The sequence below is a fragment of the Lontra canadensis genome, unplaced genomic scaffold, assembly GCF_010015895.1.
Source record: "Lontra canadensis isolate GAN:19392208 unplaced genomic scaffold, GSC_riverotter_1.0 scaffold30, whole genome shotgun sequence".
Taxonomy (NCBI): Eukaryota; Metazoa; Chordata; class Mammalia; order Carnivora; family Mustelidae; genus Lontra; species Lontra canadensis.
Genome location: NW_022631024.1, coordinates 13,058,273 through 13,071,399, shown reverse-complemented (window position 1 = coordinate 13,071,399; position 13,127 = coordinate 13,058,273). Strand labels below are relative to the sequence as shown.

Sequence of the window (13,127 nt, the reverse complement as noted above, 5' to 3'; positions counted from 1 at the left end):
GGCCTGCACGCACCCAACCCACTTTCTCTCCAGCTTCAGGAAGCACCCGACATGGGAGGCAGTGGCAGTGACCTTCCTTCTATAGACATGACAAATGCACTATAATTTATCCTTTTCTTTTTTTAAGCAAAGTCCTTCCAAATGTTGGTAGTGACTGTTGGTAACAGATTTCCTATGACGCATGTCCCCATTGAGCCCCTACCCAAGGTGTTACCAGCCAGACCTGGCCCTGCAAGCTGAATGGGCAGGGAGGGCCGGTCCTTTCCTGGGCTTGGGACTATACTGTGAGGAAAAGGCAAATGGCCTCTCTCAGCCAATAGGCAGGGAGCCTTATCAGGCCTGTTCTGAGAGCTCGCAGGCAGGTTCTGGGCCTGGAAGACAAAACCTCCTTCTGTGCACTTACTCACAAGATCCTTTGTTCCCAAGGACATCACTCGGCCAGAAACACCTTTGTGCGCACGAGTTGGCAGTTTCTAAATCTTTCATCCCAGAACCTCAGAGCCATCCACTCTTTCCCTCTTCGTCTGGGCTACTCAGCCCACAGCACACCCTTCTCCACAGACTGAGGGAGCCATGGCTGCTTATCTGGAGCTGCACTCACTAGATTGTTCCCAGCCAGACAGTAACAGGCTGGCCCCAGGCCAGGCCTGGGCCGCCGAGAGCCTGAGGGAGGGAGGTCCAGGCAGCTCCTGGCTTCCCTGGTGTCTGACTTGGGTTCTGTCCTGCCTCTCTTGGATCTGGCCAGACCTGGGGCATTTCAGTTAGGATGATGCTTCGATGAGGCCAAGGCCAAAGGGCCCAGGCTGTGGTCCATTCTCCCAGAAATACAGCTGCTGCCACCTGCCCTTCCTCTTTTCCTCTCCACTTACTCACACATTCCCGACCTCCTTCTCCATGTGTGCCCTTGACATACACACATACACACACACACACACACGCACACGTACATGTGCGTCAATCAGGTCTGCTAAAGAGGAAGGCTGCAGGAGTCACGAAAAGGCACAGGAATGGACAGGGTGGGCCTCAGGGCTGGCCTTCCCCCAAGATGGTCTGGGAGGCCAGGGACACCGTCCCTTGGCTCTGCACAGGCACAGGCCATGCACAGGCCCGCCCTCCTCATGGCACCCACCCTCGAGAGTGATCAGAGGAGGAAAGGCAGTATTAGGACCAGCTGCCACAGCAAGGCCCTGCCTGAAACAAATCCTTAAAAACCAAAAAGAGTAGGCAATTCTAGCTGTTTTCTCTCCTGAGAACATAATCAGCTTAGTTTGTTTCTCAGTGGATAAAGAACGGACCATAAAATCATAAAAGAGCTTGTTAGGGGGCCTTATCACCCCAGAGCCTGTCAGTAGCAGAGCCAGAATCAGTCCCTGAAATGTAACTTCCAGGATGTCGAGGTTCAGAGAGGTTAAGTAACTCAGCCAAGACTACACAGCTAGTGAGTGGCTCAACCAAGGCTCAAACCCAAGTCTGTCTTAACCATTCCCGGACACTGCAGGTTTCCCTGGAAAGGCTGGAGGGGAACTGGTGTGAAAATCACTCTATAAATGCCTGACTTGGCCTCAGGTGCCAGCTGCCTGGGATGTGACCCTCCATCACTATTTCATGTACTAGGTTCCAAGCAGCTCCTTGTAAAAGAGCTCTGGGAACAGAGCTGGTAGATTTGTCATTAGAACTCTCATAGTGCTAACGGTGCAAGACACTGTCACTGCAAACCCATCACTGTCATGCCTGGGAGGAGCCAACTGAACCAACCAGCTGCCCTGGTTCCCCAGTCACACAAATGAGCTGTTGTGGTGAATTACAAAGCACACTGCATCACAACCCTGAGATGCCACAAAAAAAAAAAAAAAAAAAAAAGACGGGGCGCCTGGGTGGCCCTAACAGGGTTGTTAGGCATCTGCCTTTAGCTCAGGTCATAATCCCAGGGTCCTGGGCTCGAGCCCCACATCGGGCTCCCTTCTCAGCAGGAAGCCTGCTTCTCCCTCTCCCACTCCCACTGCTTGCGTTTCCTCTCTCGCTATCTCTCTCTCTGTGTCTCATAAATAAATAAGATCTTTAAAAAGAGAGAGAGATACAGCAGAACTGAGTTAGCATCATACCCCAGAGTACCTAAAACAATTGAGCTCTCCCACAGAAAACATAATACACACCTGACTTCCAGTAAGTGGACCCAACTAAGGCTGCAGATATATCTGATTTTTAATTTATCTCGAATGTCAACAACTTCTCTGGGTGTGTTTGTATTCAGCATTTCAATGTCCAGCAAAATCTAAAGTTCTGTAAATCAGGACTTCTTTAAAGACGCTAACTCTAAATATAAAAAAATCTGCAGATGCGATCTGTCCTTGGGACCACACCAGGTGGCGACCACATTGTTTCACTGCGAACACAGAGACCTCCCTTACTCCCCGACAGATGCCCTATGGCCAAGGAGGTGCAGACACCTTGGACAAGAGTGTTTTCCTAGATGACTTTTCCCTCCTATCTATATTTTACCTCCCCCTGTGAGGTAGGAAATATGTATGTTAGACTGTGGTTTTAAAGCAGACCACGAGATACGTTACACTGTGGCTACCACTCCTTCTGGAGGTCAAGCGCTGACGATCCAGATAGAAAACAGGTGATCTGATGTGGGGACTAGCTCTGGCAACTGGGTTTCTGAACCTGAAGCTTCGGGAGGGGGCGGTTGGAGGAGCATCTGGGATTGGTGAGGATGTGAGTGAGGGCGGCTGGAGCCCTGTCGGGCTCTGCCTTTCAGTTCTCGGAAGCTGACAGAAAACCCAACCCAGGTCCCTTGCCTCCAGAGCCTGTGCTGTTTCCACTGCACTGTGCTGTCTTGTGTCTGAAATGTTTTTGTGGAACAAAATAAGATGCTCAAATTCATTACAAACTACGCAATCCAGTGACATTTCAAAGAGCATTCTTTGCTAGTTTCTTCATAAACAAAAGCCGCTTGAGTTCAAGGTGGGACATCTTCCTTCTAGCTTTGCTTTCTCTTTTCTCCTCGGATACCTCAGGGAATGGATCACGGAGAGCTTTTTCAGTGTGATGGCAAGCCTCCCTCTATTCCTCGGGCATTTTCCAGGGAAGACATTCAGCTAAATGCTCAGGCTCTTCACAGTCCCAAGAGATAAACGATCAACTTGTTACTATTTAAAGCGGCGATCTGGCAACTGTGGCCTGGAAATCCCAACAGTTTGGCACTTGGCAAACTGAAAGTAATCTGGAAAATCCTGGAGCTTAGGCCTCTGTAGCCGGCTCCCTAGCCACACAGATGGATTGTTGTGGTGAATTTATGCAGCAGACCGTATCAGAAACCTGAGGTGCTCCCCCAGAAAAGGACGATCGATAAAGCAGAATGACGTTAGCATCAGACAACCCGGTGTCTGAGACGAAGGTGGTTAAGTTTATTGAGTGCAATGGGTAGTGCACTTGCTCTTCTACAAGTCACGTCTCAACTTCAGCTACCCCTGTGAGGACTAGGGAAGGGCACATTCAAAAGAAGCCTAACGATCCTGGCTTTGTGCCTCAGGAGGAGCCCGTGCAGCCGCAGGAGCTAGACTGGTCTCACAATCCTTTTTTCAAACGAATAAGTGATTTTCCTTGAACAGATTTTTAATACAAGAATTTAAGTTAGAATTACTGTGTATACAGAGAAATTGCGCTAAGCAAAAGAAGATTTTCATTTGAGTGACAAATGTGATGTTTTTAAAAACAAAAAACACCCCCTAATTGTTGAAATGAAGGTATCTTTGGTGGTCTGTCTGGAGTAACGTTCAAAAGAACAGAAAATGCAATCACCTGGCCCTTTTCCAAGATACAACGTGCCAACTTTCTATGAGACCATCCAGACTCCCCCGGGTTTGGGTTTGGATCCCGATAATCCCCTGCTGTGGGGCCCCTGCTTCCAGATGGGCTCATCACTGATTCTCGAACTGGGAAGAACAGAATGAAGATGACGAAGGGCACACAGCACCCGGGGGTGAGGAGATGGAGATGAGGGAAGGCATGTGGGACACAAAGTGACTCATTCTAGAGCGGAGACTGGCAGGACGGACACACGAACTCGCTCCTGAGGCTTCCTGCCCAGAAGGATCCCAGAGACTGACGAGACAGAACCTTGAGCAATGCTGGCATGGTGAAACAGACTCAGACGGCATGGCAGGGAACAGCAGGCCTGGAAGGCAGATGGGAGCTCGAAGCCCAGAGCCTCCCCTGTCCAGCCATGCGGTCTCTCTGGGACTTAGTCTGCTCAGTGCTGTGGGGCCTTGTGAGGATGAAATGAAAGCGCAGGTAAGGCATCTGACAGGCCAAAGGCTCTAGATACATGGCAGTCATCATTCTTACTACGCTCCAGTAGAGAGAACTATATCGAGCAGTATGGGAACCCCAAGGAGAGTTAAGTAACTCTTCTGGGGTTGGGAAGGACTTCCTGGAGGAGGAGATGAGCAGGCTGAGGGCATGGCAGAGAAGCTCTCAGAATCTCTACCCACAATCATCCAGAAGTCAATGAGACCAGGCTTGGTGCTGGTCTTGTCCTTCCTTTTCAGAAAAAGGAAGGACAAGATCCTAGAAACTATGTATCAGTTGGCTTAAGCCCCAGTAAAATTATAGGAAAGACTACAAAGAGGGCTTCGTGAGCATTTGAAAAATTAAAAGGTGATCAGTGAAGGCCAACATGGGTTCTATAAGCACAAGCTGATTGCCGTTCTTAGAAAGGGTTCATAGGCTGGCAGACCCCAGGCATGCCACCTGTCCAGTACCTGCGGATGGAAATCGTGGGTCTGATGAGCTCTTCCGTGATGCGCTTGCAGAACCACACCATCAGTCTCTGGCCCGAGAGAGGCTTGTTCATTCTCACTGCTACACCCGTGCTGCCCACCTCCAGGTCCAGGGACCTCCCTCCTGCAGGCAGCCTCAGGCGCCAGTGACCACCGAACCCAGGGAGCCCCGGGGCTTCACCCACACCAGTCCCGGGAGCCACAGGGAGCCGTCCCATCTCTGCATACAGTGAGTCTACCACAGCCCCTGCAGGGCCAACCTATTTCTCTTTTAAATTGCTTTAAAGCCCGTATTTCCCCTCCTCCCCAAAGTTACTGGTAGAAACCCAGGGGTGGGCACGGTGCTTTTGAAAGGGTTCTGTGGGAAGCAGTGCTGCAGTATCTGCTTATCTTAAGGTCAAACCGGGAGAAACAGGGCCCTTGAAACTCCTCGAGGGCTCCGGGCCCTCTTACTCCGGAGTTCTCAGAGTGTATCGCAGTATCACACCCACTGAAATATACACATCTAATATAACTTTTACTGTAAAACATTTGAAAGGATATCTTTAAATTTTGCTTTTGAAATTATGTGGCCAAGAGTAACACAATTAATTTACAGCTGGCTCTGATTTCTCAGCAAACATTAGGCACGTTCAGGAATTCTTAGGAAGTGAGAAAAATCTAACCTACAAATTGTTTTCAAAAGTAATAACATTTTTATGAAAACTTAATTTAACAATTAATGAAGTTGACAAGATGTTCCACTTTGTAGAAATTTAATTACATCCTTATAAATTTTGATTATGCAGTTTTCTTTTCATATTTTAGAGCCAATAAATTTTTTTAGGCCCCAAGCACTTTCATAAACTCCTGAAAAGCCCGTTGGCCCCAGGCACTGTGCCCATCATCTGCAGACTAAAACGGTCTCAACAGCAGGCATAAGTGTTTGGACCCTTTCCCCAGAAGGACCAGAAATGAGAACCATGACGTCAGCTCTCGGGCTCTGTGGGAACCTGAGATGTCTTTGGGAACACATCAGCTGTTCCTGTGTTTAGGTTATTCTTTTGTAGTCTGCTTCACTGCAAAGTGGTGATTGACTTAGAATAAATATGTTCACAACCAAAATATTATTTCCCCAAGCCTTCTGGGTAAACGAGCCTCAAGCAGCACACGTAATCCTTCCTCGCCAAGCCCCCTCCCCGGGCGTCTGCTCTCCTGCCCTCACACAGGACACCCAGCGAATCCCGATGCTGGCCAGGACACGGCTCACACCTAAGCAACCCATGTGCCCTGGCTCTTGGACGGATTAATTTGAATAGGAAATTCCAGATCCAGTTTCAACAACTAGTCATTTCTCCTGTTAGAAAAACGTTTAAGGGAGTGGCAAAAAGACTTTCTGGAGACAGATCATCAGCGAGAGTAATTGAAAACAGCACACCGTTCTCACGAAAAAGCCGTGTGTCTTGGTGCTATCACAGAAGCCTCTCCCCAGTGCCCACGTCCGAGCTAAAACATCCCTAGAACATTTCCCACGGGCCACAGGGCCGCTGCACAGCCTCAGGTGGTCAAGTTCCAAGACGTGGCCTTACGGTTCAAAGAGGCCAGTCAGACTACTGGCCGGCCACATGGTCTGGTCCCAGCTGATGGCCAGGAAGGATCCTGCTCCCTCCACATGCCTCGGGAGCAGCCGGGAAGAAGAGCCATCACTGTGTAACTCACCCCTTAGCTCCCCACCTCCAGGGTACAGCTTGCCGGCTGGGTCAGATATTCACGGGGCCACGTTTCCCAGGCAGGGAGTGAGGGCTACACGGACAGCAGATGTAGCTGGTAAAACCATTTCTCCAAAGGGCGTCAGTGGGCAGGTCAGGCTGAGCTGGTTTGTCCCCAACCCACAGAGGAAACTGGGATGAGGCAGTTACACATTGGTCTTGCCTGGCTGCAGGCTCCGACCCAGAAAGGCACTTCACTGGGAATACTGAGCGCAGGATCAGTCACCTGGTTTCCTAGTGGTCTATGTTCCTTGTGTGCAAGAACCCCAGAGAGGAGGAAGGAAGCAGGAAAGGGACTCAGGCACCCAAAGCCGATCACTCCAACACTCACCAGGTTTGACCTTGGGGTTTAGGGACCCAAGACCTGCATACTTTGTGTTTCCATTGCCCATACCCCTTCTTCTTGAGGCCTCCTGACTCTAGTCCTTTGTGCTCTCTGCACCCCGTGTCCTAAAAAACCACGCAGACTCAGCTCAGCCATGGTGACTGCACTTCCCCTCACGTGGAACGTTCTAGCTACAGCTCTGCCGAGAGTGTAAATATGGTCTTTATAGCGATGAGGTCGGGTGCTGCTCCACTCGGAGCCTTGGTGCTGCTGAGTTAGTGTTGGCCTGGTGCTCTGGGCCACGCTGCCCTTTCAGAAGAGGAGCCAAGCGAAATACTGCCCGGGCACTTTGCACCATTCAGAAGGGAGAGCTCTGCCCACTGAACACGGAAAATGCAGCTTCATTGACAAAAAGATTCCCGTTCTTCATTTCAGTTTATCTGGGGGGGGGGGGCGGAGGGTCTCTCTACTAGAGCAGTAACTTTTTAAATGTGCTTTGTGGAAAATATCTACCACTAAGTAAATCATCATACATTTCATCTTGCAAATTCAAAAGCAAATACGGTAAGTTGCTTGTGTGTGCGTGGCTGCGGGTAGGCGGGGAGTGGACAGTGGCAAGACCAGCAGCTTCCACGCGACACAGGAAAGAAGGAGAGAACCTGTGCTGGCAGCTGCTCCGGCTGGCTTCACGCTGGGTGCTCTTGGGCTCCTGTGGTCCCCAGAATAGGCGGGCTTGTTCCGCCTGGGTACAAGAGGAGAAACTGAGGCTTGAGGAGCTTCGCAGGGACACATGGGGAGGCAACGAGGCCACCAAGATTTGAGCCAAGGGCCCCAGACTCCTGTATTTACCTCGGTTGCAGGTTTCTCATCAAAGCAGGACATTCTGAGTCAGACCCGGGACAGTCTTGCTGCTGCACTTTCTGCTCCGAGGTCATTCCCCTCTGCCAGCTTTTCCAGGCTAAGGATCTGTCTGCGGCATGTTTGTCCATCATTTAGTTTTCTGACCTTCGCCACTGCTGCCTTCAGTGTAAGAACAGGGCGTGCTTCAGCGCAGAGAGGCTTGCTAGTGTCCTGCTCTGCAAAGGTTTCCGAAGGAAAACTGTCCGGACTGTGGCTGCTGCTGATAAAAGCTGACGGGTCCTGAGTATCACATCAAGTGCAGAGCGCAGGGGACACTGAGCTTTTTTTTTTTTTGTAACGAGAGAAAATACTAAATACTTCCCTACTAGTTTATTCCTACTCCATGATTCTAGAGAGGATGCCGTCCCTAAAAGCCTTAAAGGAAAGAACTGCCTGATTTGCCCTAAAGATTAAAAAAAGCCCAAACAAAAAAATAAAAAAAATAAAATTCTACATTATAAAAGATAGTAAAATAGTTGAAAATGGGCAAAGGACACCAAAAGGTAAGCAAAGGAGAAAAATAAATCACCAATAAAGATTTTGGAAAGGTATTCGTACCTGACAAAGAAGTATAAATTTCTATTTTTTAAACCCGGCTGACTGGTAAAGATTAAAGATAGTCCTAGGGACACAGAGATTAAGTCGGCCTGGTCCCCCCACCCTGGAGTTCACTCTGGTTGGGGAAAAAGAAGAGAGCTTTAGACTATGGGCTCTGGACCCCCCAAACCCAGACCACCTGGGTTCTGACACTAGATCTGTCCCCTATAAGCTAAATGACCTCAGGGCTGTCACCTAATGTCCCCATACTTTCACTTTTTCATCTGTCAAATGGGTGATTACAAGCTACCTCACATTTTAAAACACTTGCTTTTTTTTTTTTTTTTAAAGATTATTTATTAGAGAGAAAGAGAGCATGCACGAGCAGGAAGAGGGGCAGAGGGAGAGGGAGGGGGAAAGAATCTCTAGCAGATTCCACACTAAGTGTGGAGCGTGACGCAGGGCTCAGTCTCATGGCCCTGAGATCATGACCTGAGCCAAAACCAAGAGTTGGACACTTAAACAACTGAGCCGCCCAGGGTCCCCTAAAACACCTGCTTTTAAAAAGACCCCTTGGGACACCTGGGTGGCTCAGCTGGTTAAGCGTCTGCCTTCGGCTCAGGTCATGATCACAGGGACTGAGCCCTGATTAGGCTCTCAGCTCAGTGGGGAGCCTGCTTGTCCCTCCCCCTCTGCCCCTCCACCCCTAGCTCGTGCTGTTTCTCTATCTCTGAAATAAATAAATATCATTTTTAAAAAAGCTCTTTGTAGACATGTCAACGGTAAAGCTGAAACAACTGATGGCATCTCCAAAAGCAGCTCAGGCTGTGTGTCTGAGATGGACCCCCCACTTCCCCAGTGGCCTCCAAAGCCTGTCCCAACATGGCGCCTCCTTCCAAGCTATGCTGTCCCTCTGAGAGCCCCACCAGAGCCCCACAGCGGCCCTGCAGTAAGAGGGCTGGCTGCTCGTTTTGGGGGGCAGGCAAAATGGCTGGCACACAAGCCTCTGCCGGACTTTCTGTCACCAGCATTGCCATCAAACGGCCTCTCCTGCACTTCTGACTTGGGAAAGAGCCGGGTCCCTCCCATGCCTGCTGCATGCTCTGCTCCAGCTGTTGGGGACACACTCTTATTCTCCATCTTGGTCCCTGGGGCTGGGGGCTGAACACAAGAAAAAGCTTTTTCTCTTTCCTGAATGCTGTTTCTGGAGGTCTGGCTCCCCTTCCCCAGGACAGACGAAGCACAAGGCAAAGAGGGAAGCTGCTGCTTGCACCACCATCTCCCAGGCTAGTGCTGGGGGCCCTGACACATCCCTTGAGGGTGAAGAGGGCTAGTGAACAGGTAAATGGGTGAGAAGCTCTCCCTGGAGAAGGAAGAAGGAGTACTTTGGGTCAACTGTCCATGGCAAACACCTACGCAGACCTTTCCTCGGGGTGCCTCATTAGGTACTGGGACAGAGAGGAGTGATCAAGACCACTCCTGCCCTTCCATGAGGTTCCTGGCGGGGATGCTCACACATAGTGCAAGGGTCCAGGAGAAGCCCACCTGAGCTGTCTAGCAAAACCCCCAAATCCCAAACTTTTCTCATTTAACCATCATACATGGACTAAACAAGCCCAACTACAACCAGGAAGGAATCTGAGAAGTTTGATCTGCATGGGAAAAGCAGAGTACATCTGCCACCGAGGCCCCTCCCTAACACGTAAAAGAGAAAGGACAGGAACGCACAGGAATTCAAGTTGAAATAAGGCTGGCGAGGAGGTCAGCGCGCCCTTGCTGGACATCAGAGCAGCCCCCACCTAGCACAGCACCTGCCAGGGCTGGCGCTCAGTAAATAGGAGAAACATATACCTTCATAGAACAAGATGGAACTTTCTTAGCACTTCTGGTCTTAAACATTCTTGGTTTGAGGACTATTTTGAAGAGAGGCTGAGGCAAATTGTGGCAATTTTATTATTTCTTTCAAAAAAATATGTAGTTCTGAAAAACTTCTGAAGGTTCCTGAGATCAACAAGGAAGAACCTAGCTTCTTTGGACCTTGGAGACTCCCGTTTCAACCTTCTTGCTGGTGAGACTGACATCCAGGAAAGTGCTAGGAGAGGGGGGTGGGGGTGGGGAGAGGCTTACAGTGGCTCTCAGATTCCCAGCAGCAACCGTGTCTTCTGACCGGGCTGCCAAGCTCGGTGAAGTCCCACAAAATCACAGAACCCATCTGGTCTCAGTGTCAGAAGACAGCCATGGACCAGGAGGCTTCCCAGACATTGTCCTTCAAGTCCGTGGACCTGCGTATACAACAGTGACCTCAGAATGTGTGAGCTCTGAACCTGTGGCCTTGAATGAGCTTCCTTTGGGAAATATACAAACGGGCTGAATAGGGCTGGTCCCCCTCAGAAAAGCTGTTGGTGGAGGCCAGTGTCTCCATCTCAAAACATCCTGAAACCTCTGGCTACGTGGCCAAATTCTGGACCCTGCTTGGGCACTGTGACTCTGTGGGAGTTCATCACTAGAGATCACAACGGTCCCCAAGCACTGTCGCTGGAAAGGCAAGCGTGGACTCAGAGCAGCGGTGGTGTGGGCCAGCCTCAGGCGTCGGGACCCAGGAGAGCAGTGACCCCCCGCCCCGCCTGGGACGGAGCTGATCTACACTGGGATCCCTCTGCTGCATGCTGGTAGGCACACTCTTGGCACAACAGGACCAGCTTCAAAGACAAACCACTCCAGGAATGCCACACAACTGAACTCAGCCACCCCGATGGCCCAGAGCGAGGTAAATATGATGTGCCTTCTACAAGCCAGGGAAATGGAGGAAACGGAGTCTGGAGAGGTAAGAAAGCTTGCCCAGATCACGCTCTGATACAGTGAGAGCTAAAAGTGGGCCGGGAATCCAGGCACCCTGACCGCTAGCCCTGGACTCTTGCCTATCACGTTATTTCTCGAACTTACAAAACTAAAGTCAGTCACCTCTCACGGAAGGCCTGCGGCTCGCAGCTGGAGCCCTCCTGGAGGCTGTGCCTGCTCGGGGATACAGCCAGGGGGGAGGGGCAAGCAAGAGTGGGACTCCATGGCCAGGCCCTGGGGAGATCTGTGACACGCTCCCATCTGTGTCCCCAGGCCCATGGAGAGACTGCCTGCAGGCTCTGGAGGACGGCCATGACACCAGCTCCATCTACCTGGTGAAGCCAGAGAACACCAACCGCCTCATGCAGGTGTGGTGTGACCAGAGACACGACCCTGGGGGCTGGACTGTCATCCAGAGGCGCCTGGACGGCTCTGTCAACTTCTTCAGGAACTGGGAGACCTATAAGGTGAGGACCCCGGGCCTCTGTGCTGCCCACACGGTGACCAGGCCACCCCCAGAGCCTGACACCCAGTGAGAGAGCCACGTGGAGGGCAGGGGCACGCTGACCCGTCGGGGCCTTTGTGGCCCCACGCAAGAAACACCTGAGGTGAGAAAGACGCTGACAGGGTCATTTTTGCAAAGCCACCAGGGATGGTGGGGAGCAGTAGCCCCTTCCCAGCTTGCCGCTGGCCACTGCTACAAGATACGACCTAGGTGTGCAGACCCCACCAGGCCCGTGGACAAGGTGAGAAAATCCTGGTGTGGGGTGGCCCCTCACCCCAGCCCGGGTACGAGGATCATCCTATCCCAGCTGGGGCTTCCAGGGGAAGAGCTGTTCTCGCAGCCCAGAAGGGGCAGGTCCCAAGGGCCTGTTGTAGGGAACTGCAGGAACACTCGGGCCCTAATTCCCAGGATGCTGAGTGCTCGTCCTGGCGTTCGGAAAGGCTGCCGGGCTCAGCCATAATCTGGCCCCTCCTCCACACCGAGGCGGTACTGAGGACGGCAAGAGCTTAGTTCACCAAATGCCACCATGCACTGCTACAAGTGCTTCCGTCCGTTACCTGCTTTAGTTTCACACCAAGCCCGGCACAGAGACAAGCACGGACCCAGGTTACAGATGAAAAGGGGAAATAACTCGCTCGGGGCCGCACAGCTACGAGGTGGCAGAGCCGTGAGCCAAGGCCTCTGACACCAAAGCTTACAAACTACCCTGGCCATGACGTCCCCATGTGGCTCTGTGTGGCCCCTTCCTGTCCTGGCTGCTCCCAACCTAGCTCCTGCCCCACGTGTCTTTGCTTTCTTCGCTCTCTCCTCTGCTTCCGAGAGGGTCCCGGAGACCTACTCCTTCAGCCCTTTTCCTCCTGCCCGTACCGTTTTTCTCCGAGGCAGCAGAGCACAGTTGTTAAGACTAGGTTCCTGGTTCAGATCCTGGCTCAGCCACAGGCTCCCCATGACCCTGGGCCTCTGTGGACCCCAGTTCACCCATTCTAGGGAGGATAATAGCAGTACCCAGCTATGTCGCATGAGGACTAATAGAATGACCTATGTAAACCTACGTAAGGTCCCGAGAACAGGGCCAACACACTGTCCTTGCTCACTCCACACGGGCTACCACTAGCATTCATGAACCCATCTATTTTTAAGACTTTGAGTGCCACCACCTGGCCGATGACTCCTTAGCTACACGTAAAAACAGCAACAAAACCACCGATTTTAGACCTAGAAAGGGGCCTCGGTGGATGCAGCACACACTTGCCACAGCCCATTCCCGTCCGGTGCGTGAGAGCTTCCACGAGAGCCTCACACACCGCACACTCCCAGAGAGGGACGCTGACACTCAGAGAAGGTAAGGCTTGTCCAGGGAACTCTTCTGGCTTGCCTACTGTGTGCCGGGCTCTCGGCTTAGCACGCTACGTGCGTTCCTACCACAGCCCTGTAGGGACGGGGACACAGTGTCCCGCGTTCACACAATGGCTGGCACACAGGAGGCACTC

At 51.6% G+C, this 13,127-nt stretch overlaps 2 protein-coding genes across 11 annotated transcripts in view; one reads left to right on the top strand and one right to left on the bottom strand.

Annotated features, from left to right (window-relative positions):
* RALGPS1 (Ral GEF with PH domain and SH3 binding motif 1) overlaps window positions 1–13,127 on the bottom strand; it is a 268,752-nt gene that overhangs the window by 113,153 nt on the left and 142,472 nt on the right. The gene's annotated exons all lie outside the window — the stretch shown is intronic.
* Window positions 1–13,127, top strand: part of ANGPTL2 (angiopoietin like 2) — a 35,015-nt gene that overhangs the window by 17,312 nt on the left and 4,576 nt on the right. Inside the window, exon 3 of the mRNA XM_032865902.1 lies at window positions 11,406–11,599. Coding sequence (XP_032721793.1) covers window positions 11,406–11,599 — 194 coding nt within the window. The remainder of the gene's footprint in view (window positions 1–11,405; window positions 11,600–13,127) is intronic.